Source organism: Tupaia chinensis, unplaced genomic scaffold (assembly GCF_000334495.1).
Source record: "Tupaia chinensis unplaced genomic scaffold, TupChi_1.0 Scaffold000430_1, whole genome shotgun sequence".
NCBI classification, from domain to species: Eukaryota; Metazoa; Chordata; class Mammalia; order Scandentia; family Tupaiidae; genus Tupaia; species Tupaia belangeri.
The window spans coordinates 1,661,370-1,686,177 of NW_006159935.1; the positions used below are offsets into that span (position 1 = coordinate 1,661,370).

At 38.3% G+C, this 24,808-nt stretch overlaps 1 protein-coding gene across 1 annotated transcript in view; it reads right to left on the reverse strand.

Annotated features, from left to right (window-relative positions):
* Positions 1 to 24,808, reverse strand: part of LOC114009002 (neuroligin-1) — a 28,241-nt gene that overhangs the window by 3,143 nt on the left and 290 nt on the right. The window contains exons 2-3 of the mRNA XM_027774413.1: positions 1,773 to 2,585; positions 1,274 to 1,333 (exon numbers count right to left, since the gene is read on the reverse strand). Coding sequence (XP_027630214.1) covers positions 1,274 to 1,333; positions 1,773 to 2,265 — 553 coding nt within the window. The 5' untranslated portion in view covers positions 2,266 to 2,585. The remainder of the gene's footprint in view (positions 1 to 1,273; positions 1,334 to 1,772; positions 2,586 to 24,808) is intronic.

The following is a 24,808-nucleotide window of genomic DNA, read 5'->3' on the forward strand; positions in this document are numbered from 1 at the left end:
TCTTTCGCCTCCATATCTATCTTCTTCAATAAACTATACTTTTAACCAAGTAGTTGTCATCTGATCCAGCTGCCTTAACAACCTCTATACTTTTAACCCAAATTATGGCATGATTTTTTAAAAATGGAAGTTAAATCCCATCTACATTATAACCCAAAAGATAAAAGCATAAACAGAACAAAGCCAATTTAATATGGATAATTCTAATCCATAGTTGAGAATTTAGTATATGAGTGTCTTCTGTATAAGGCAATCCCAATAAAACAGAACCGTTTAGACACTCCCTGTCCCTGAAAGATGTAATAAAATCTGACTTGGTCCAGCCCGGAGACAAAAGTGGATAGAGAGAAAGAATGTGCAGCACTAGAATATTAATATGACTTCTGTATGAAGATTGAAAATTCTACAAAGTTATGAATAAGGTCAAAATAACACTTAGATGATTTACTGCCATAGAAAATCATCCTCTCCTATGAGTGATTTACTGAATGTTATATAAAAATGAAGTGTGGACAAGCTACATTCAGATGCAAGCTTACAGCTGTCAGTGTCTACATTCGCTCAATCTGGCTAGCGGATGATTTGAAGGTTGATTTAATTGTAGCTTCTGAATCATGTTCTTTCCTATGTTTTAAATTGTTTAACATAAATATAAAAATGTTAAAGTAGTTGCAAGACTGTAAATATTTAGTATAAAATCTGCAAAATCTCATTCTCTTCTGGAAAAGAAGCTAAAAATGAAAACACTATGTATGAAAAATATCATAACGTAATCATTGTAATAGCCAGCAGTTATGGCAGACATACCCTCCTGATGCGAAAGTTTATAGGCAGAAAAGAAGCTAGGAATAAATAAACAAAAATCTGGATTTGTGACTGAACTGAAGAATTTAAAGAGGAACACACCATGGGTAGCTGTAGAAAAGAGTTCAGAAATCCAAGTCGACCTGTTGATAAGACAGTATTATTTGGGCTTCTGAAGGCGACTCAATAGCCTGTCTCTTTTCCTATTTACACAAACTCAAAGCAGAGATTCAAGTCTTGCCGATACTGCCAGCACCAGAACACGAGTCACCACCAGCGAGCTTTGCCATTGTTACCTATTCAACTAGAGCGCGCCTAAACCAGCTTCTAAACCTTGCAAGGCTTCATCAAATTCCAAATGTCAACTAACAATTTGCTTCCCAGCATCAGCAAATCCTCCTGAGGGAGAGTAACTTGTTCTTCCTCTACAAGCTTTTCCCCCATGTTTTGTTGCCACTTTTATACATACCTCCTTTTCTACATATTTTCTTGCCGGGTTTTCTGGCACATTCCTTGGATATTCTTTTTACTGAAAAATGAATAGAAGACTAGAAAATAACATGGCGCTCCATCACAGACCGCCGGAACATGCAACACCGCTATCTAACTTAACACGCTCCTGCGTTTACTGAGTGCGAAAGATCCCCAACTTGTTGAGTCTGCACATGCAATGAGGAAATGTTGATGCATCTTCTCAGAAGTCATTTGGTAGGAAATGGACTTTAGGAACCCATTTCTACCTAAATATACGTGCTGTGGAAGAAAGAAAATGAGTAGGCACAGGGAAAATAAAAGAACAGATACACTGACACACATAAAGAAAAAGAGCGACATGCACGCATGTAAAATATGTCTACATGCCAACAGGAAAAGCCATGCATACTACCAGTACACAGGAATTAATACTGTTAGAACTTCTAAAAGAAAATTATAAATATATGTCCCTGCTTTTCCTTGAATAAACTCACCATCTTCAGTTGGGACATATATGTTTAAATACAGGCAGTCTTCACTCTGGTCCTGCACGTACGATGAAACCACATCCAAGTTATTAGTAAACCACACAGGAAGCATGACTTCTGGCAATCGGCCATCGATGATATTCTGGGGACACACAGGAGCAAACTGAGTGGCATTTCTGATATCTGACCAGGGAGATGGTGGTTCTGGAGGCTGAAAACGATGTTCTCCTGTTGGTGGGGCTGCATATGGAACCCCAAGAAATTGAATAACAGGCCCCAAAATTTCATTATTGAGTTCTTTTTTAATCCCTCTTATCTTGCCGAAGTTAGTAGTCACCAGTGGGTCCACATCATCCAATTTCTGTGAGAGCACGTGGGCAGCCTGAAGCAAACATCCCAACATACAGAGAGTCAATGAGGCGCCCACTCCTCTGTGGACCAAGCCTGCCATCGCTACTCTCCAAACGTAACGTGGCCATGTGCATCCGGGCAGGGCCATGGTCCCACATTAGTTGTCTGGCTGACTGGCTGCAGTCAGGCAAACGTATTTATATCCACGTGAGAAAGACCGTCTAATGGTACAATATGCCTCCAATTTCCTAAAGGCGAGCTTGTCAAGAAAAGCTCAGACAGCTGCTCACGCAGCAAATATCTCCCATTGATTTTGCATGTATCGAAGCAGCATCTTCAATCATCACTATTCATCACACCATATCCTATTGACCATTCTGTTTTCCATCGTAGCAACGTGGCGCAAGTGGCCATTGACTGTAGATGTCCCTCTTATACATCAAATCCAGTTAACTGTGGGTCTATATCCTAGAGAAAACGAAAATAAATCATTAGTACAAACAAGCTAGAATAGGCAGAGTGATAACTAGATGTTTTACAAGCTACAGAAATACATTAATAGTGCTAGAGTGAGGTAAGTTAAATGCTACCATAGGAAAATTATGGTTTGATATGAGACGACAAGTGAAATACCTGATCATTAGATGATTGAGAACTTGCCTGCTGACTTTATATACATTTCGGTGGAAGTGGGCCTTGTCAAAACATACAGTTACAGAGCACTGCACAGTAACATATTTTTAAAATACTGAAGGTTATGTGTGGAATTTCTCCTTTATTGAGCTCTACATTGGTTCAAGTGAGCACAGAATTAACTAGGGAACACACACAAAATTAGAATCCAATGGCAGAAATCCTTTCTTAAAATGTTCCAGGTGTGGGATCTGGCAAATGGTGTGGTGGTTAAGGGTGCTGGACTCCTACATGGCCGACTACAGTCTGAGTCCCGGACCTGGCGGCTTGCTTTCTCACTTTCTCTCTCTGTCTCTCTCTCTTTCACTCCATCCCTCTCTGATCAAATTTAAATAAATAAATAAAGTGAAATAAAATATTTTTAAAATGTTCTGGGTGTATTGTGGTGTACTGAAAATCAAACTATACGTGTGTATGATTATTATGTGTTAATCACAAATAAACAAGAGAATTATTAAATGAAGCTGGAAAATATACCCCCACCCCAAGTTGGAGTATGTAGTGGAACATAAACAAACAGTAAAAATGATTGCATATGTCGAAAAATAAACAAAAAAGTAGTTCCCAATCCCATGGCTACAGGAAGAAACAAAACAAAACAAAACAAAAAAACAGATACTATCAGAACAAGGAAACTAATCCTTATTCAGCTATGCTTATTTAAGGGCAATACCTCGCGAGGTCAATCTCCTTGCTACCACAGAAAAGTTTGCATAAAATATTAGATATAAGGTCCCCACCTTAAATTAAGATGTTAAGAATTTAAAAGAGAAAATGGCATTAGACACAATATAAAAGAGACAGACATTGGCAGCATATCTTGCAGACAAAAATTATCTCCACCATCGAGCAATATAGTTTAGGTATCAATAAATTTGCAACATGAATTTCTGAATCAAAGTCAATATATTTTAAATTACAAATTTTGTTCTTACAGCCTGTTAGAGATCAAAGGAAGAATTTAAAAAAAAATCTGTGTGGTAATTTAAAAGAACAATCATACCTAATCATGGCATCTTGCATATTAACATTAATCAAACATCTAACACTGTTTACCCAGTTCAACTTAAAATACACCAGAATAAAATGTAACACTCAGTGCAATGCAATTCTCAGTGTGAGCTAACATTAACTGCCAAATAGCATACAGCTCAGAAAATTTGTCTTTTCTTGTTCAAGCAACCTTTTAAAGTGCTTACTTTGAAAATAATAGTGTTGATTTGTATTAGGGATGGTTCTATCTGTCATATTATGGGAAGATTCCCGAAGAAGTGCTGGTCTGACAGTGAGACTGCCCCGACTTTGTGTTATTTAAAAGGAGATTGTAAAAACTATATAGGGCAGCAGGAGATTTGGTCCCGGCCTGGTGTGTTCCCTTAGCGCTGAACAATCCACCACAGAAGGCAATAAGGAGCTAAATGTCTTTCTTCAAGAATAGTTCAGTCTGTGTTAATTCGCACACATCTGCTGTGAATGTCCATTAGCATACAAAAGATGGCTTAGACCCACCCCATTCCTGCCCCAGAACTCTGGCATTATGGGAGATCCAGCCCCACACGCCCAGCTCTGCACAGACTGTATTATGCTCATCCTTGTTCAGAATCCTGGTAGAGCATGAACAGCGAACAGCGGAGTCCTGGTCCCTTTCCAGTGTTAAAAAGCAACCATTTGGCCCAGATGGTGGGATGATTGCTAAGGTAGCTGGATCAGATGGCAACTGCTTGGTTTGAGTCCAGGACCCAGCAATTTGAAAAACACAAAAGGTAGGAGAAATTGGAGGAGAAATGAATGAAACATGCCTGTCCCCCATGGGGCATGTGTTCTCATTCCCTCTCTCCCTTTCTCTGCCTCTCTTCTTTATATAGGTTTTAGAGATAAGGGTATGTACACCATTTTCTGACATATGTCAGTTTCTTTTTTACTGTACCTGTTGAAAAGATTGTTTCCTCTGTCAGAACCAACACACCACCACCACCTACCCCACCCCGACACTTCTGCTCAAATTGCAGTTGAATAAACAAATCAGATTTGCTCACTGGTTTTAATCAATTTGGCTACATGGAGACACGTGTATATTTACTCACACATCTTCACAGCCCCTCGAGTAATTTCTAAGGGAGAACATTGCATTTGGGAGAGTCTCAGCCTTCTCTTCTTAGAAAACAAAAAAGACACATTTGTCTCAAGCAAAAAAAAAAAAAAAAAAGAAAGAAATAAAGAAAGAAAAAAATCATGACTATTAAAAAAAGTATTATGCACTATTTATAGTATGACTAATAAAATTTTCCTCAGACAATTAAAAAAGAAAAGAACGGCAACATGTGACATCTAAGAGAGTCAAGCTGCGGAAAAACAAAAAAGACACATTTGTCTCAAGCAAAAAAAAAAAAAAAAAAAGAAAGAAATAAAGAAAGAAAAAAATCATGACTATTAAAAAAAGTATTATGCACTATTTATAGTATGACTAATAAAATTTTCCTCAGACAATTAAAAAAGAAAAGAACGGCAACATGTGACATCTAAGAGAGTCAAGCTGCGGAAATGTCTACCATTATATTTGTTAGCCCTCATTTTCAAGTGCAAAGATTCCCAAAGAGTCTTCGCACAACTGGTATCTCAGTAATAATCACAAAAGACATACTCGTTTGGTTACTAGCAAACAAGACAACTACCTTAGAACTGTGCTCATAAATCCTAAATTGTGTTAAGAATAAAGGAACTGTTCTTTCCCACTGGTGTCCGATGTTAGCTCAGATTTTGGAGGATTAGAATTCTGCATGCCAAGGATTGTTTTCAAATTTTAATGATATATGACTCTTGAAGTTATAAAAATGCCCCATATATAAATATGTACATGTGGAGATAGTTCCCCATGTATTAATGCTTTCTTAGAGACAGGGGCCTTCAAAAAGTTATTGGAAAATGAGTACTATAAAACATTATGTATGGATTTTTAAAATTTTTGTACCAAAATAAAGTAGTATTATAATTGCATTTCCATGAATTTTGAAGTCCATTTATATGCCAAACCCTTGGATTTCATGTGTTTATATTGTATTTTTTAACAACCCTATAAAATGGATTCAACAGATAACACCTTTTTACTCAAGGGGAGCTTACTCACTACCTTGGCCAAGGTCTCTCAGCTAATTAATAACAGATCAAGAAGCCCATTTTTTTCTTACTTACAGCCTACCCTCTTTATGGTTCCACATGATACAGTCTCTCAATTCACAATCATCACTTGGTTAAAAAAATTTGAACCTACTGTGTTTAAAATTGAATTGTGTAAGTACTTTATGTTTCCTTAGAGGAAAGAGCCAAGGTAAATACTGGGTTTATTTAAAAAAAAAAAAGAAAAAAAAAAAACAGAAATTTAAACAGTCTATCCTATTTTTACTAGAAGTTTAGATTTAATTTTCCTGGGTTTTTTTTTTTTACCTTTTTTACTCTATGTTGAATGCAGTAATCAGTTGTTTATATGTGCATACCCAATATCATATTAAAACAATGACTTTTGTAATGATTTGCTTATTTTATAGCAACCAAAAACAAAACAGAGTAAACACCATTCACTACAACCAAAATGTCCATTACCAGATATCAATAAGTAAATACAGATATAATCAGAAATTGAAATGCTGTCAGTGAAAATAAAGGACTTTGAGCTAAAACATACCAACATAGATAAATCTCAAATATTTTGAATCAAAATTGCAGAAAATTAAGTACAGTAAAAGACTACTAAAGGACGCTGCCCATCTTTGTGGGAGACACCAGAACTTCTGGTACACCGCCCCCCGTGCTGCGCAAGCGCAGAGCATGCCTGGATCATGACCGAGTTTTCTCTCCCTAGCTTGTTACCACCTCATCCAGACTGAAGCTTGGTAGAGGAGCCAAGCACCTGAAGTGACCCATAACTGTGCTGACCTGGGAGACACGGTCCCCTATAGGAACACACCCGGCAACTAAGGGTGAGATTTTCTCCCCCACTACTGCAGGATCTACTCCAATAAATAGAAAAAGTGGGACATGCAGCAGATGACTAGAAACTAGCACAGATCTTGAAGAAACATGAGGAAACAAGGTGGTAGCTCTTCACCAGGTGAGGGTAGTTGCCCCTCACCAACAGTGGACAACGCCGAGGAATACAGAGAAACGTCAGAAAAAGAACTCCGAACATTCATAGTGACAAAACTCAATGAGATGCAAGAGAAACAGACAGTTGGTTCCAGTAAATGAGGAAATCATTTGGAAATTGATTTCTCACTCGAAAGCATTAACAGCAGATTGGACTATGGAGAAAAAAGAATTTCTGACCTCAAAGATAAAGTCTCCAGCATAGACCAAATCACTAAAAAGGAAGAAAAAAAAAAAAAACAGGAAGTTCTAGACACCATGAAATATCCAAGTATCCATATAAAGTATATTCCAGAAGGTGAAAAATCTGCTAAAGGTATGGAAAGCCTCTTTCATGAAATACTATTTGCAAATTTTCCAAATATAGGGAAACATGGAGAAATTTAGAACCAAGAAATGAAAAGGACCCTAAATAAAACCACCATAAGAAGATCTTCCTCTGGCACATCATAGCCAGACTGATAAAAATTAAAGACAAAGACCATATTCTAAAAATGGCAAGGGGAGAAATGTAGAGTTACTTACAAAGGCTACCCCATTAGACTCATGTCAGACCTCTCAACTGAAACAACAAGCAATGAAAGAATGGGAAGATGTGTTCTAAACATTAAAAGAGAAACAATTTCACCAAGAATACTATATCCAACAAGACCATCCTTCAAATGGGAAGAGCAAATAAAAGTATTCTCAGATAAACAAAAAGAGAAAGATTTCACCAATAATTGACCAATTCTACAGGAAGTACTGAAAGGAATGTTCTATCAGGATAACTAAAGAGAGACAAACAGAAATAGAACAACAACAACAACAACAAACTTTGAAAATGGCTAACAAAATGAGAGGAATAAATCCACAGATATCAATAATAACATTGAAAGATAACAGATTAAACTCTTCCATTAAAAGACACAGACTGACTGAACAGATATGAAAGCAGAAGCCATTGCATGCTGCTTACAAGGAACACAACTCACTGATAAGGACACATAGACTGCAAGTAAAGAGCTGGAGAAAGATATTCCCTGCTAATGGAAACCAAAAAAAGACGGGAGTAGTGATACTGGTATCGTACAAAATAGACTTTAAGACGAAAGATACATGAGACAAAAGACATTAAATGGTACTAAAAGGACCAAGAAGATATAACACTTGTAAATATCTATGCACCCAATGCTGAAGGACCTAAATACATCAAAAAGAGACTGTAAGCTCTCAAGGGAAAGATAGACTGCAACACAGTAACTGGAGAAGATATCAACACCCCACTGTCTCCTCTGGACAGGTCACCTAAAAAATAAAGAAATACACAAAGAGATACAAGACCTAAATGATACCATACATGAAATGGACTTGACAGACATCTATAGAGTATTTCATCCAACTACCAAAACCATTCATTTTTCTCACCTCCACATGGAACATTTTCGAAAATTGACCACGTGTTAGGACACAAAACAAGCATTTACAAGTTCAAAGATATAGAAACTATATACCTAGCATCTTTTCTGACCATGATGGAACCAAACTTGAAATCAACTACAGAAAGAACCCATGAAAATGCACGAAGATATGGAAACTAAACAACCTACTCCTAAATTACTTTATGGCAATAGAAGACATTAAGGCTGAAACAAAAAAGTTCGTAGAAATCAGTGATAATGAACAAGTAAGTGTTAAAAACCTATTGGACACAGAGGGAAGTTCAAAGCTATTCGTGCCCACAAGAAAAAAGCAGAAACATGGCAAATAAACATCCTAAACAACACAACTCAGTCAACTGGAAAAACAACAAAAAATTCCCAGAGTAAAGAAAGAATAAAGATTCAAGCCAAAATAAATGAAATAGAGAAAAAGAAATACACAGAAAATAAATGAAACCAAAAGCTGGTTCTTTGAGAAGATAAACAAAATTGACACATCATTAACTAGATTAATCAAGAAGGACAGAGAAAGGAATCAGATAAATCCTCAAGGAAATAGGCATTAATACAACAGTTATAAAAAATATATCATCAGAGAGTACTGAGTGACTTTATGCCAAACAAGAAGATCTAGATTAGATGGACAAATTTCTGGACACATATAACTTAACAAGACTGAACCAGGTAGAAATAGAATAGACCCATAACAAGCACTGGGATTGAATCAGTAACAGATAGTCTCCCAATAAGGAAGAGCCCAGGTCCTGAAGGATTTATTTCTAAATTCTACACAACTTTTAAGGAAGAATTAACTCTAATTCTCCTTAAAATATTTCTAAAAATTCAAAATGAAGGAAACCTCCTGAATTCATTCATTCATTCATTCATTCATTCATGAAGCTTCCATCATCTTAATTCCAAAACCAGACAGACATGAAAAAAAAAATTCAGGCCCATATCCCTGATGAATATGGATACAAAAATTATCAGCAATACACTAGCAAATCATATTAAACAACATATTAAAAAGATTATAACCACGACCAAGTAGGCTTTACTCAAGGGATGCAAGGATGGTTCAGCATACACAAAACAATACATGTAATACATCACATTAATAAAAGAAGAGATAAAAACCCTATGATCATATCAATTGATGCAGAAAGAAGCATTCCATAATATACAACATCCCTTCATGATTGAGACTCTCAGCAAAATTGGCATAGGAGGGACATTCCTCAACACAATAAAATCCATCTATGAGAAATCCACAGCTAACATCATACTGAATGGGGAAAAGCTGAAAGTGTTTCCACAAAAAAACTGGAATAAAACAAGGCTGCCCACTTTCTCCATTTCTTTTAACATAGTGCTGGAAGTTCTAACCAATGTAATTAGACAAGAGATTCAAATAAAAGGCATCCAAATAGGAAAAGAAGAAGTGAAATGATCTCTGTTTGCAGATTATATGATGCTATACATAGAAAATATGAAAGAATTCATGAAAAAACTCCTGGAAGTGATCAATGAAGAGCAAAGTATAATAAAGAGGCAGAATACAAAATCAACATACAAAAATCTAAAGCATTGTTATACACCAACAATGAACAAACTGAGACAGAATCAAAGAAAGAAATCCTATTTACAATAACCACAAAACCAATGAAATATCTAGAAATAAACCTTACCAAAGACATCAAAGATCTCTAGGAGGAAAATCATGAAACACTAGAAAAAGGAATAAAAAATTATATGAAAAGTGGGAAAACATCCCATGTTCTTGGACTGGAAGAATTAATATAATCAACGTGAAAACCCTACCCTAATTAATCTATAAATTCAATGCAATCCCAATCAAACTACCAGAGATATTCCTCACATAAATAGAAAACAAATCATAAAATTTGTCTGGAAGCATAAAAGACCTCATATTGGCAAAGCAATACTGTGCAAGGGAAATAAAGTAGAAGGCATCTCATTTCCTGACCTGAAAGCATATTACAAAGTCATGATAATTAAAACAGTATGGTATTGGCACAAAGACAGACCAATGGAACAGAACTGAGGACCCGCAAATAAACCCCCAAACAGATAGCCAACTGATCCTTGATGGGAACAAGATAATCCAGAGGGAAAAAGAAAATCTCTTCAGCAAATGGTAATGGGAGAACTGGATATTGACCTGCAGGAGAATGAAACTAGGTCTTTATCTCTTACCACTAACACAAATTAACTCAAAATGGATTGAGGATCTAAACGTAAAACCTCAAACTATAGCTGAAAACACAGGAAAAGTGCAAAAGTGATAAGGTGCAAAAACCTAAAAAAAAAAAAATTCCAAAAGTAAGTTGACAGTCCTCAGCTTACAATGGTTCAACTCGTTTTTCAACTTTACCATGGTGCAAAAGCAATAAGCATTCAGGAGAACCCATACCTTGAATTTTATTTTTTATTTTTTCCGAAACTAGCAGTATGTGGTACAATATAATTCTGTTTTTAACTTTCAATACAGTATTCAATTACTCAATAACAAATATTCAATTACTTGAGTATTTAACTCTTCATTATCACAAAGACTTTGTGTTAGATGATTTTCTCAACTGTAGGCTAACGAATACATTCAGTATATTAAGCACATTTAAGGTAGGCAAGGCCAAGCTATGGTGTTTGAAAGGTTAGGTGTATTAAGTGAATTTAATTTAAGTGAATTTTCTACTTCCAGAATATTTTTAACTTATGATGGGCTTATTAGGATATAACTCCATCTTAAGTCGAGGAGTTATGCTCTGTAAAGTCATCATGAATACTAAGGAACACAGATCCACTGCTCTGAGGACACACATGTATATGTCTCTCACTACACACACACACACACACACACATACACACACACACACACATGCACACACACACACACACATGCACACACGCACATCACAGACATTGCAGTTATCATTTTAAACCCTTAAAACTATTCATCATTGTAGAGTCTACTTTCTTTACTTACAAATTAAAAAACAGAGTTCATAAGTGTTAAGTACATAGGCCACCACACTGACAGGTGCCAGAGAGGGGATTCAAACCCATGCCAGCTGGTCTCAGAAGCAGAGCTTTCTATGCTGCTCTGTACCACCATCTCCACCCTCCATTCATGGGCAAACCATTGCCTTGTCCCGCCTCAATGGGAAACGTGCTCACACAGTTTGAGTTTCTGCTGCTTTGCTCCTGCCCGTGGAATATGACCAAAGTGCTCCAGTATTGATTTGGGGGTTACAGATGAATTTTAGTGAATAGGCAAATCTGCAGACTCAGAAACCTGGAATAATTGAGATGAACTCTATTGGCTAAAGATAAACTATGCTTTGTACCTATGGGTCTGTGAGTCGTTGTAAGGTCAGACCACACTAGTTTGCCAATGCTTAGTAATAATGATTAGATAGACTAATTAGATTTAGTAATGATAATCTGATGAATTGTGCAATTTGTTAATTACTGGTTTCAGTGGAGCATGGTGGTATTTGATGGCCAAGACTGGCTGTGTACCCAAAATGTGCTTCTGTGACCAGCTTACTTTAAGAACCTGGCTACTGGGACCAAACAGGTGCCACGGTGGTTAAGGAGGCTGGATTCTCCCATGGTCAACTGTGGTTCGAGTCTCAGACCTGATGCCTTAAAAATCATGCCAGGCTTGTGTGCATGTATGCCCCAAGTCCTGAAAAGAGAAAGAGGCAGCAACATGACCTGGGAATAACTTCTCACTTTCCTTTTCTCTGGTTCTCTCTGGCTCTCTCCTCTCCAGCAAGCACATGTACCCAATGGCGAAAACCTAGAAAGAAAAAAGAAAGGAAAAAAAAAAAAAGAAGAGCCTGGCTACTATCAGATGTAGGGCTTCCTATAATCAAGGTGTTTCACATGCACACTGATGGCGGTTCAAGGCCGGCAGACCAGGGATGTCCTATGTAACCAGCAACAGGAGCAGGGAAAAGCCCGAGTCTAAGATTTTTGCCCATGTTTTCTGGACAGCCCTCTCTGACTGTGGTGTTTGTGCTCCTCACCTGCCATGCAGCTATCCAGTGAGTAAAACTGCGTTAGTCATTCCAACAACTGAACACATGAAGTAACTAATGTGCACTTAAGTCAGATAATGCTTAAAATCGGGATGAATAAGCATATTAATGTGATCGCATAAAATGTCGTTAGGCTTTAAAGAAGAAGCAGGTCTGCCTCCACCGATGACTAAGGCGTGAGTTCGTTAATCAGGGGGGTTTAGGATGAGCCTCAAAGACTGAACATGGGGTGAACAAACATTGGTGGTCACAGATGGGCTCCCAGACAGAGGTGCATCCCATGGACATGGAGGAACGTGGAGTGCACGGGGTGACTCCTGCCTGACCTGCAGGGGCCTACTTTTCAGTGACCAGCCTTCACCAATGTACGCAGGCCTGCCCTTCTTGCCTCCAAGAACTGTGAGGGGCCTACCCAGCCCAAAGTTTCCTTCAGAAATGCACACAGAGGGGAGGCGACTGAGATTCCTTCACTCCCCTACGGGTCTTTTCTCCAATAAAACATCCAAATTATCTTCTTACAGACAAACCTCCATCTCCAAGTCGTATTTTTTTCCCTGGGAAATCTGATGTAAGACAGAAAGGAAAGCAAATGGCTGCTGGAGGGCACAAGGTAGCCTGGCCGGAAGGCAGAGTGCAGGAGGCTGAGCACTGCGTGAGGCTGAAAAAGCAGGCGAGAGCCAAATCAAGCAAGCCCTTCATTAAGAGGCTAAAGAGTTTGGATTTTATTCACTGGGTGATGAAGAGCTATTAAGCATCCTAGCAGGAGAAGAGTATTATCAAATTTATTAACAGGAAAATTAAACTGGCAGTATTGCGGAGCAAGAGTTCTCCAAAACAGTGCACTCATACCCTATCACGAGATGAGCACATGCGATAAGGGGAGTAAATAACTGAATCTGTATTTACTGTTTTTTTTACATAAAACAAAAAGAAATCATAATGAAGTTTTGCTGATATGTGATTTCGTACCAGTATCTGCATGTGCTTCAAGGATGCACAAAGCACTTGAGGTGTTCCTAGAAAGGTAGATGTTTCCGTGTTGAGTTGGTTGGCCAACAGCGGCCATCCACTGTTATTATTGTTCACTTTCAGTTCAAAGGGGTGTATCAAGATTTACCTCACTGGGTGACGACACTCATGCACCATTCGGGCCATTTCTGTCATGACAAACTACATAGACAGCATGGTCTCATAAACAGGAAACAGACTGCATACAGCCTCGGTGCACAGTAGGTTATGCCATCTAGGTTTGCACAAGAACAATCTAGAATGTTTGTGCAATGTCAAAATCACCAATGATGCATTTCTCAGAACACAGCCCATGACTGGACTTATACATTTTTATCATTCTGTAATTAAACTAACCTTCACCAAATGGACTAGTGGATTAAGATTTTCCCCCAAGATAAATATATAGCAAATAAAATGCTAGTAATATAATCATAAGTGAAGAACAAGAGAAGTCGGGCCAGACCATGGCCTGGAGATTAAGACAGCTAGATCCACAGGGCTAACCACGCAGTGTGGATCCCAAACCCAGTATTCAGGATACTCTGGGCATGTGCGTGTGTGCGCCCGGAATCCTGAGTGGAAAGAGAAATGTAGAAGGGATTGTGGCGTGATCATGCCCCATGGAGGTCACTTTCTTGCTTCCCCTCTCTCTCTGTTTCTCTGTTTCCAGCAAGTACACATGCTCCTGGAAAATTTGAAAGAAAGAAAGAAAGAACGAACAGACGAACAAGAAAAATGCAAAAGTTAAATCTCCTAGTATTAGCACAAGCTCTTCTTCAACTACAGCATTAAAGACAACAGATATCTAATTAGATATAAACACAAGTCAGACAAAAATAGATAAAAGTATCAAAAAGATGACTTGAAATGTGGATTTGTGTAATTTCGTGAGCTTGAACTGTGTCTGAGAATCTCTGAGCCTGAGGTATTAACGGATGATGAAAGGGAAGACAGGGATGTGTGACCCCTGAAAACACTCATTTTGTCTTGCTCATCTCTTCAGTGTCTACTTTTGTGTTATGTTTTGCAATCTGGTGTGAGAGATATTTACGTAGAATATAGGTACATATTTTACACTCGTTAGGGCTTGATTTTCGGGCTCCATGATCACGTGAGTGAGAACCATTACCTTAGTGAATGGACGAGTAGAAAAGAAACCAGAAGCAATTTTACTTTTATGTTTAGTTTAAAGAACCCACAATTATGTGAAGATGAAAACAAAAACACTAATATTATTGATCACCAGCTAGTGCCACCCCTTGTCCCAAACACCATGTGCTTCCAGTCCTTTAGTCCTCACCACAGATTTATAAGCCATGTTCTCTTATTTGAGATGAGGAAAGTAAACTTTCAGGTGAATGGATGAACTCTTCTAAACCCACACAGTTAGGAAAAGGCAGATCTAAGAAACAAGCCCTAACCCCATAGCACCTGCTCTGAACCTTGATGACGTAGAACGTTTTGCTTCATTCTCCATTTTGGTGAAGTCTTAACACTCAGGCTGAGGATGTGAGGAGACGTTGATAGGAAAGATATACAAAGGATGTGGGTTAGTTTACTCTGGTTAATTAATGACCACAATTCACATGAGCTCCCAACAGAACAGTGTTGAGACTTTTTCCAGCGACATTTTGTAGTCTGAAGCAGAGAGTAAACTACAGAAATCAGGATTCAGGGTATGGAAGGCAACAATGCAGGATTGCAAGACCAAAGATGAAAAGAAATGGTCATTCTAGTGTTGAACAGATGAACTACATCTTAAATGAAGGTAACTAATACTGTAAGGGTACAAGGATTAAAAACAAGAGGGAATTAGAACCAGTGGTTGAATGGGTCTACTCTGAAATGATCAGAGCTGAAGACCCTGATGGTGTAAAAGTTGAAGGGATGCCACAGCCCTTGAACAGGTTGGGGACATGTCAACATGCAGCTTATTGAGGACTGATTTGGTGACAAGTGTATTCTGCCATGACCATCATTAAGTAATAACTGCTTAATGCCAAGTATAAATGAGTATTAACTGGGGCTAAAAACAGAGCTAACTGCATCATCTCATTTGTTGTCACTAAATACCATGAGGTAGAGATCATTACCATCTTCTTGTAACAGATAATCAAACTGAAGTCAGAAACACAATGTCACTGGAATATTCTTCAATGAAACGAGAGCATAGGTTATGGATGCAGTGAACTCCGACAAATAGGAAATAAGGGAGATGAATTAATAGACCGGAAAAGATAAACCCGTCTCCTTTCTAGGTTTTGCCCAGAGCCTCCTTCTGGGAGCAATGGTGGGCAGGCCTCAATAGTTCCCCAGAATTTCATCCCATTCTCCCGCTCTCTACAGAAAATGTAAGTGGTTCTATGTGTTCACTTTCCTCTTGGGCTACTTCCACTCTAAATGTACCTTTCCAGTGAAGTAAACATGGCAGAGAAAATAGTGAGGAGAAAAGGCAAACTAAAATTTGACAGTAATAGGAGAAAAATATCACCAACGCGATATTTTAAAGAGTAACAAAGAGTAAAACAATAGCATATCATGAAATTCATTTCCCGTAGCAATCTTTATGAATAAACAATTGTAATGGGAGACAGCACACAGCATAGGGAGGGGTGCTCAGAGAATTGGATTCCACTTGTTCAACAAGATCCTTCCCCTGGAGAAGGCTCTCCCATCAGTTTTTGCCTAGAGGGAGCCAGACAGCTTCCTTCAAGGCCTGGCTCAACAGTCACTCCTGGCTTCCCTGATTTTCCCAGCCATAAAGCCCCCTTCCCTGAACTCTCAAAACACACAGTACCCTTTTTTCAGCTGAAATCATAATACATTTTGTCCCAGTAATTTGCAATCTCAGCCTCCATCTTCATTTTTATATTTTGTAAATATTTAGTGCTAGGCGTAGCGAGACCAATATGAACAAGAGAGAATTCATGATTCTCATGAAGAAGAAACTCAATGGAGAGTACAAACTTTATGTAAGTCAATTACAGATAAATATTTGGACACAAACACTACATCAAGAAGGATAATGCAAGATGTTTGGAAGATGTTCTGAGGGGAGATTTAAGTATCCAGAGTGGAAGAGAGATTCTCCTGAGGAGGTGATCTGTAAACCTGGTTCTGAAGGATGAGTAAGATCTGGCAGGTGAAGATGATGGGACACAATGTATCAAAAAGATGTGGAGCCAGAGGCTTCCAAAGAAACCAGTGTTATTTGAGAGAAAGGTGGGAAAACTGGCTGGGGAGGAAAATGGAACTGATCATTAGAGAAGGGATTATAGTGTGGCCATTCCCTTAAGGCATGATTTCTCTCTTCCCCTATCTCTCTCTCTCTGTCTCTGCCTTTGTCCAGTAAGTACACATACTTTATGGCAAAAATACAAAACAAAAAATTATAGAGCATTTTATGGGTGTAAAAAGTCTTATCTCAAGTATCACAGGAATAATTATAATCACAAAAATGACGTGATCAGATTACTTCTACTTTGGAGGAAGAGAGGCTGTACCTTTTAAACTGCTGGGTTTTAATAACCACTCCCAGTGAATACATGGTAGATCCTCAGAACATATTTTTTAAAAGAATAACTGATTCACTGTACATTATTTTCCATTAATAACCAAAGCTCTTGAATTTTATTTATCCAGTTTGATACTGCTTGACTTTTATTTATCCAGTTTGATACTAAACCGCTGTGCAACCATTAGTTTAACAAGATTTGCAGAAAGAGGGGGCAAAACAGAGAAGAGGTGGTCACAAGTTACAGTTCAGTAAAACCACTCATCATGTACGGGTATTCGCAGATCTCCACACATTATTCTGTGACTGCTGTGGCCCAAAATATGGCATCCTAAGGTCCATAAGAACTTTCTAGCAACACAAAGGAAAAGAGATCAAAGGGACAGCATTTCCTTCTGCATTACAAAACTGAGCACTTCTTCTATAATTGTCACTACCACTCATGGTTAGATATGGGGGCGTTTCTTGTTTGCCTATTATATTATTTTTTGGAAGGGGGAAAGGAGAAGCCATTTAGGGTGACCAGGAGTTGGTGTAATGGCTATGTTGTTGGACTCCCATGTAATCAACCACGATTCTGGTGGCTTAAACTCACACTGACCATGTGTGCGTGCATGCCCAAGATCCTGAGAGGAGAATGGAGGAGAAGGGATTGCAGTGTGGCCATACCCTCTGGGGGATGGTTTCTTGCTTTTTGTCTCTCTGTCTCTCTCTTTCTGGTAAGCATGCACACCCTATAGCAAAAATCCTCTAAAAAAAATAAAAGCCATTTAGCATTAACTATATAAAAAGTTTTACTTGGTTTATTCTGAACATAGTACCTCGAAATAATAATTGTTAAATCTAGAATCTACTTAAGACTCCTGACTTCCAAATGAACAACAAGGCGAAGAGGGTGAGAGGGACAGGAATGGATGAGACAGAACATTTTGAATGGAAAAAAAGGCATGAGGATCCGTTTTAATGTATATGTAAAATACTGTAGGGCACACATTTAAAACCAATTGGTGACCCTGTGATCCCCCAGAAGAAAATGAATAATCACGAAAGAGCTCAGGAGAGACAGCCAGGTAGGGTTGATTACTTCCCTTGATATCAAATTGATGCTTTTGTCTGAGAGGGGCCACCCTTGGGTCACAAGTCATTGCTCCCAGAAACAACTTAATTATGCTTGCCAGCGTTTTTATAGGGAAGTTAACGCAACCTATGAACAGTGCCCCATTCTCAATTCAGTCTTTAAGCTTATCTTTTTAGCGAGTTGCTGGACCAGGAGAATTGCATTCCTGGTGCCCTGTTTAATTAAAGTCCTCTTTTAAAAAATCCCTTGTTGCCAGAGAATAGCTACAACATTGGCAGAAGTAGGACCAAGTTGCTGAGTATGGCCCTGTGCCAGGGTGTGTCAATCTTGACCCCTTAGAGGATGATTAGCAGAGAGACAGTAGTTAAACTTTTGTGCCCATTCAGTCCCAGGCTTCTGCTGGAATTGGTAAATACTATAGCGACTATTGTTTAAGGAGTAAATGTCTGCTAAGAATTGGACTAAGACCCCCAACTTATTTCACATAAGGCACCAAAGCAACGATGGCTTCTTGTCACTCCTTATCTGGCCTGGAGCTCAACTAGTAGCCCAAAGAGGAAAGAATATTACACTAGTAATCTTCTTCAGACATCCATGACTTTTATTTTCCCTTCACATTATAGTTCCATTATTAGCACTGATAACAATAACAACATTCAAAACAATGCCTTGTTCATGGGCCATTTGTGCAACACAACATTAATAAATAGAATATGAACAAGAATTAAACATACCCATGAAATATGAATTCTAAATGTATCCACTATTTAAATCAAATTAAATAAGAGGGAACTTGAAGTGATAAAGGGTTTGAAAGCTGTACAAATCTTAATGACCCCAAACTCAAAATTTTTTAAACTTTAAATCTTATATTTTATTGTCTGTGTTTCTGTTTATATGAAACATTAGTCATTCCAACGTTCTTCGATATATCACATTTTGTTCATGGCAGAAAATACTCTAATGTAGTTTTCAGTTAAAATAAAACAGAATAAGAAAAATAACTAACTTGTAAGTTTTCATTACATAATTTATTAAAATAGTAAATAAACTCTCTACATAAAGATCCCTAGAAAGATTCAGTTAGTATCTTTGATTGAGATAAATATATCAATGATTTCTTTGATTAAAATTCAGTCTTTTAAATGTAATCCTTTTACTTTTGAAGTTTTGTATAATACTTCAAAATATCTGTTACTTCAAGTAAGTATTGATATTATGTTTTTAAAAAAGCAAAAATGAAAGGACCAAGTATTACTTAAGTAAAGAGGTTACATATTTAGTTGCTAACTTCCAAAGCAAGCCTCAGGGCTCTTCATTCATTCAAGAAATATTTATTGATCCCCCGTAATGTGTCAGGCATTGTTCTAGGTTCTGAGGAATAACACACTCAGCCTTGAACAAATCAAACAAACGAAAAAATCCTCTGACATCAGGGAGGTCATATAGACAATAGCCACAGTATTCTTTCAGTATGTAAAATGTTCACTTCCATAGATGTTATTAAAGTGCACAGCTTTAAATAACTTTTAACGTCAATTTCATAGTAACACAGGCATTAGAATACTTAGCACAGTTAAAGAATTAATGAAACTTGTGACATTTTTTCTCGTAAGAAAAAGAATAGATAATACTGTCAGTTGTGTGTAAAGTTTTGGACAGCTAAGTAATACAGAGTTAAATGAAAAATGACAGAGGCACTGACTTGAAACACAATGGCTGCTGAAGTGAACCGTTATTCTTTTTAGTGCTTTGGTTAACTATTAAATGGCACGAGTATTATTTGCAGGTGTGACTACTGTGATAATTGTTGGTCAATGTCCTATGCAGTAATTACTGTTTGCCTTATCAGTTTTGTCCTAAAAGGGGCAGTTGTCCTATGGAGAAAACTTACACTAGTGATAATCACAGCTTTTTAAAAAATCTAATCAATACTCCTTGATTTCATTCTGGATCTTGTTTAATTTCAAAGCATAGTTAGTGTATTTCGTATGACCATATAAAAGTATTAACCGTGACCATTCTTTTAAAAAGCAACAACAATTTTCAATTCATTTTCGAATATTATAATGAACATGATTAACCTCTTTTCTATTTTTCTTGAAGCCCCAACATTCATTGGGTGAGTCAAAGAGGAATGAGAAGTCATGATGTTACACGCAGTGGATGCCAAAGATCTAGACAAAGAACGACTCAGTATGCTAACTGGATGTTTCCAAAAAGATAGTGGCTAAGGATCAGAAATAGGACATTCGTATTATTGCCTGACTTCTTCACTCTTTTCAGAATGTATCTATGTTATTTAGGTACAGGAAAAATGTAAGAAAATCAAATTTAAGAAAATATTTGTTCAATATTCTATCTCCTCCCCAACTTCTGCTCTCCTACTGCCATTACTGAATAAACAACCAAATAAGTAAATCTACTTATTTTCTAAATTATGCAAAAATGTAAACAGAATTATAGCTATGGATAAATCGATGAATATACAGATCTTATTTTAGTGCCACTTACAATAAACTTACAGGGGCAGCAAAGACTTTAGCAGGTACCTCTATTTACAGGCATATATAGTGTCTAAAAAGTAGGCTATAGAAAAAGTTACTGTGCGCCTTGTCACAAGAGAATTAATGTCATGAACAAAAGATGTGTCTGGATACATGGTCAAATACTAAACTAAAATTTCCATAAAAACCAGAAAAAATAAAATCATTGTTTTTAAAAAATAGATATTATTCTATTCTATAAGTCATCACTCTATTTTTTCACATCATCCATTGAAAGCTAACTCGTAAGAGCTCAACTGCATTAAACGGGTCTAGGCTCAGCCTGGAACTTTCTTCCCTGGGATGTATCACTGTGGTTTTGATTTTACATCCGTAGTAGTAACTTAACTTGCATTTGTTCCAAAATGAATTTCATGCTCAACTTGTTTTTCTTAATTAAACTTCCTTTAGCAGTCCCTGATATGTATATTATTAAAACCCATTAGTCCTATTCACGCTTGCCTGTCACTTTTGGGCTACCCATTCATACATTGAAGTGCTCCATTGCTATATATAGGAAGAAAATTAAATAATAAATATGGGGACTTGAACGTTTTATGAGTGTCAGGATGAGAGAGTGCCTGCAAGGCCCATAAGGTTTCTCACAAAAGAGGCATTACTGCTAAAGCTAACAATGCTGACACATCCCTGATCTATAAAATCTGCAGTAATGGTGGCAGTAAAGGGGTGACCATTGACTAGGCTTTCTCTTACATGCAACGGAAATAGCTACAGAAGAGATTATATTGACTGTTATAAAAGAATTCATATAAAAATCCCCCAAAGTTTAATGTCTCATCATTTCAAATGCCTGGAGTGATTTACTTCAGTTAAGCTTACCCTTGGCAGTTTTTCTCATTAACAGAGATTTGCTACCAAATGGGTGTAGGGGGGTTCTTGTTTATTTTTTCCTTTCTTCGTTGGGAGGGACACTTGAAGGCAGAGAAAATTCACATCCTTTCTAGTAATAGATTAATATTTACCCGTGTCAACATGATTCCTTAATAACAGAACAAAAGTACCCAAATGTGTTACTGTTAAGAACAGTTGGGAATGTTGCTATCCCATAAGATTAAGAGGTTAACCACCTCTAGATGTTTTGAATTATGGAGCTGGCAGGCAGAGTGGTGGTGAAGGTGCTGGACTCCCACATGGCTGACCGTGGCTCAAGTCCTGGACCTGGTGGCTTGCTTTCTCACTTTCTCTTTCTCTCTCTGTGTCTCTCTCTCTGGTCAAATTTGAAATAATAATAAATAAAATAAAACACATAATTAAAACAAATGTTTTAAGTGATCTTTTAAAATGTAATAAAGGATACCTTAGATCTATCACATTCACTAATTTAATATTTTACTGTTTTGGGCTTTGCAAATTTGAGATATTAAAATTGAAGTTTACATTCATAGATAGTTGGGTTGGTGATGTCTGTTTGCATTTCGCAGTAAAGCAAAAGAGATGAAAGATTGGTGCTTTGTGACACCGAGCAGCAACCTTCAAGTCACTGAAAACCAGTGGCCTTTCGAATTTTGCTTCCAATTAAGAGTGTGTGGAAATTTCCTTTAAAAAAATTAAGATAATGTAAAGCAACATTTAATGCAGTCAGTTGTCTCACAGTTGTAGAAGGGAGCTTCAACACAGGTGTTAGCTCTCCCCGAATGTTAGGCCAAGTGGGACCCATGGAAGCCTGTCTAGGAACAGGTAAAGCCGCCCAGCAAAGTCCAAGTGACTGCAACATCAGCTTTCTCACCGGGATAAATTGGGAAATCCAATCCTATTTCTTGTTACTTATGTTAGAAACCATGCTTACAATTTTCAGGGCTAATTTAGAGCTGCCATTTCTTTAACCAAAACTACCACATTCTCTGTTACTCTGATGCCGAATAAGTACCATTAACAATCCACCATGTACTTTTTAATAATCATGACCCAAAATGTGTATAAGTATTTGGAGGAGATAGAACCAAATGTAACTAATTTTTCAGTGAACTCTTCTGGTTTCTTAATACCACTCAGGGAGAGAATTTATTTAACTTTTTGTCTTACTCTTTCTTTATTTACTGGCTAGAGCTTTAAAAAACTTTGTGGTGTACAGTTTTATATATATTTATTTCCTTTATTATTGCCTTCCAAATGGATTTACGACCTACAAAGTTTACCAAAGTTTTGTTTAAGAACTGCTCATAGAATCAAAGTATAGGATACCCAAAGCTAGTCAAAGTTCCTCTCTTCGCATTCTCACCACCAGAAGAGAATGTAATGAGAAAGTATTGATTATTGATTATTCGTGACAGAAAAGTGCTGTCCAGCCACTCGAAAGGCACACTCGCTAGCTTCTGTATTTTGGTGCGGTGGCACATGCCATGACCTCTGGTTCCACGACTTCGAAATATGCAAATTAACTCTCCAAAGCCTCCCCTGCACGTAATTCAAATTCTCCCTCTACTTTTAGACCAGAGTCCTATATTCTAGTATCCTACAAAGAGACAGTCCAGCCTACCTCCCATCTACCTGCATGATTTATTTGCTATTATCTTTTAACATGCTCTATTTTTGTCATCTTTTCCTTAATGTAAACTTTGAAAAAAAAAAGATATTAAATATTGTTGGACTGTGAGTCTGGGATGAGGGACAAGGATGTACTCAAACACAGAACAGCCATTCTTCTGGGCCCCGCCTGCCCAGCAACCATGTGACTTATGTCAGCATAAAAAGCAGTAGCCTAGCTTCTAAGCTCTCTCAAGACACACAACTGGGCTTGTGAAAACTGTGCCTTGCTATTTTACTCATCTTAGAAAAGATGACACAAAGTCTGCAGAAACAGGAAATGCCTAACTTTGCCACTTTAGAACTCCTGGGAGAAAAAAAGTTTTACATTTTGTTATTTTACCTCACAAAGCAAATTCCATGCCTTTAATTCAGAATGAAATGGAAACACCACACAAAGCCAGGTAGGAAGTTGGTAAGACTTATCTTCTAAGAAGGTCTGGAATTTCCAAAATAAGTACTGGAGGGTAAGTGTGCTTCAAATGACATTGAAGAGTTGCCTTTCAATGAATTCACACACCATGGAGAAGATTGCCATGCTAAACCCATAGAGAGATCTATGTACATTTCATAATCTGTCAACAAACCCTCGAAAAAGCATTTAATACCTTTCTCCAAAAGATTAAAATGTGCAAAGTACAATATTTTTATGTTTTACCAATTATGTCTCTCTTATTTCAGTGCATTTGAATGTCTAAAGGCTTAAAAGTTCATGAATTGGCTTTAAATAGAAAAGCTAACACAATTAGGATGCTGAAGTGTTAAGAGGGTATGAAGGGAGATTTCATTAACCTATTTAACACGTTTACATACAGCCATATACATCTCTTCAGTCAGTCAGTCCTTCTGTACGTCAGTGTTCTGAAGCTGTGTGGACTCCAAAACTGGTTACAATAATATGCTTTTCTGGATTCCAAAGCAACTTGAGCTTTCCTATATCCATCAGTATTCACTCATTTGAGTGATTAATTTTCATTATAGCTGCGGACAGCGATTTCCTTCTGCAAATAAAGATTAGCTTTTCTTGAAAGCGACATTTTTTAAACATTTTCAAGAAAAAAAAAAAAGGCCTTGAATTCAGCTGCAAGAAACGTCTGGGAAGGCGCGCTCCTCGCTCAGGCTCAGTGGGAAAGGCCGGCGAGGCGGGAGGCGGCAGGGCAGGAGGCTCAGCCCGGAGCTGCAGCCCGCGGTGCCCTGGGCGCCTGGGCCCGCGGCCGAGCCGGCTCGGGCTGCCCCAACTCCAGGAAAGTTACCGGAGCGCATTACGGAAAGTCAGCCGGGGTGGCCGGCACCGCGTCTGCTGCCTCCACCAGACCCAGGGGCCCGGTAACCCTTCCCTGCCCGGCTGAGCGCCGCGGGAAGAGCAGGAGCAAGAGACGGGGGAGACGATCTGGAAACGGCCAGTTCCCCTGCAGAATTCCCCCGGAGGCCGAGCCCGCCGCCCACACCGCGGCCGGAGCCGGGCGAGGTGCACTGGGGTTGCCCCTTCCCCATGCAGGTTTTCCGAAAGTGTCGTTCCGAGAAAGCCCGGGGTCCAGCCGGGCTCTCCCAGCTGCGAGGTTTGCCATGCACGGCGGAGAGCCTGGAGAGCTGCGCGGCTCCGGCAGCGCCGCCAGACCCCGGCGTGGAAGCCGATCTCCGCGGCTCCCCAGCGATCCGCCCCCAGCGGCGCCGCGG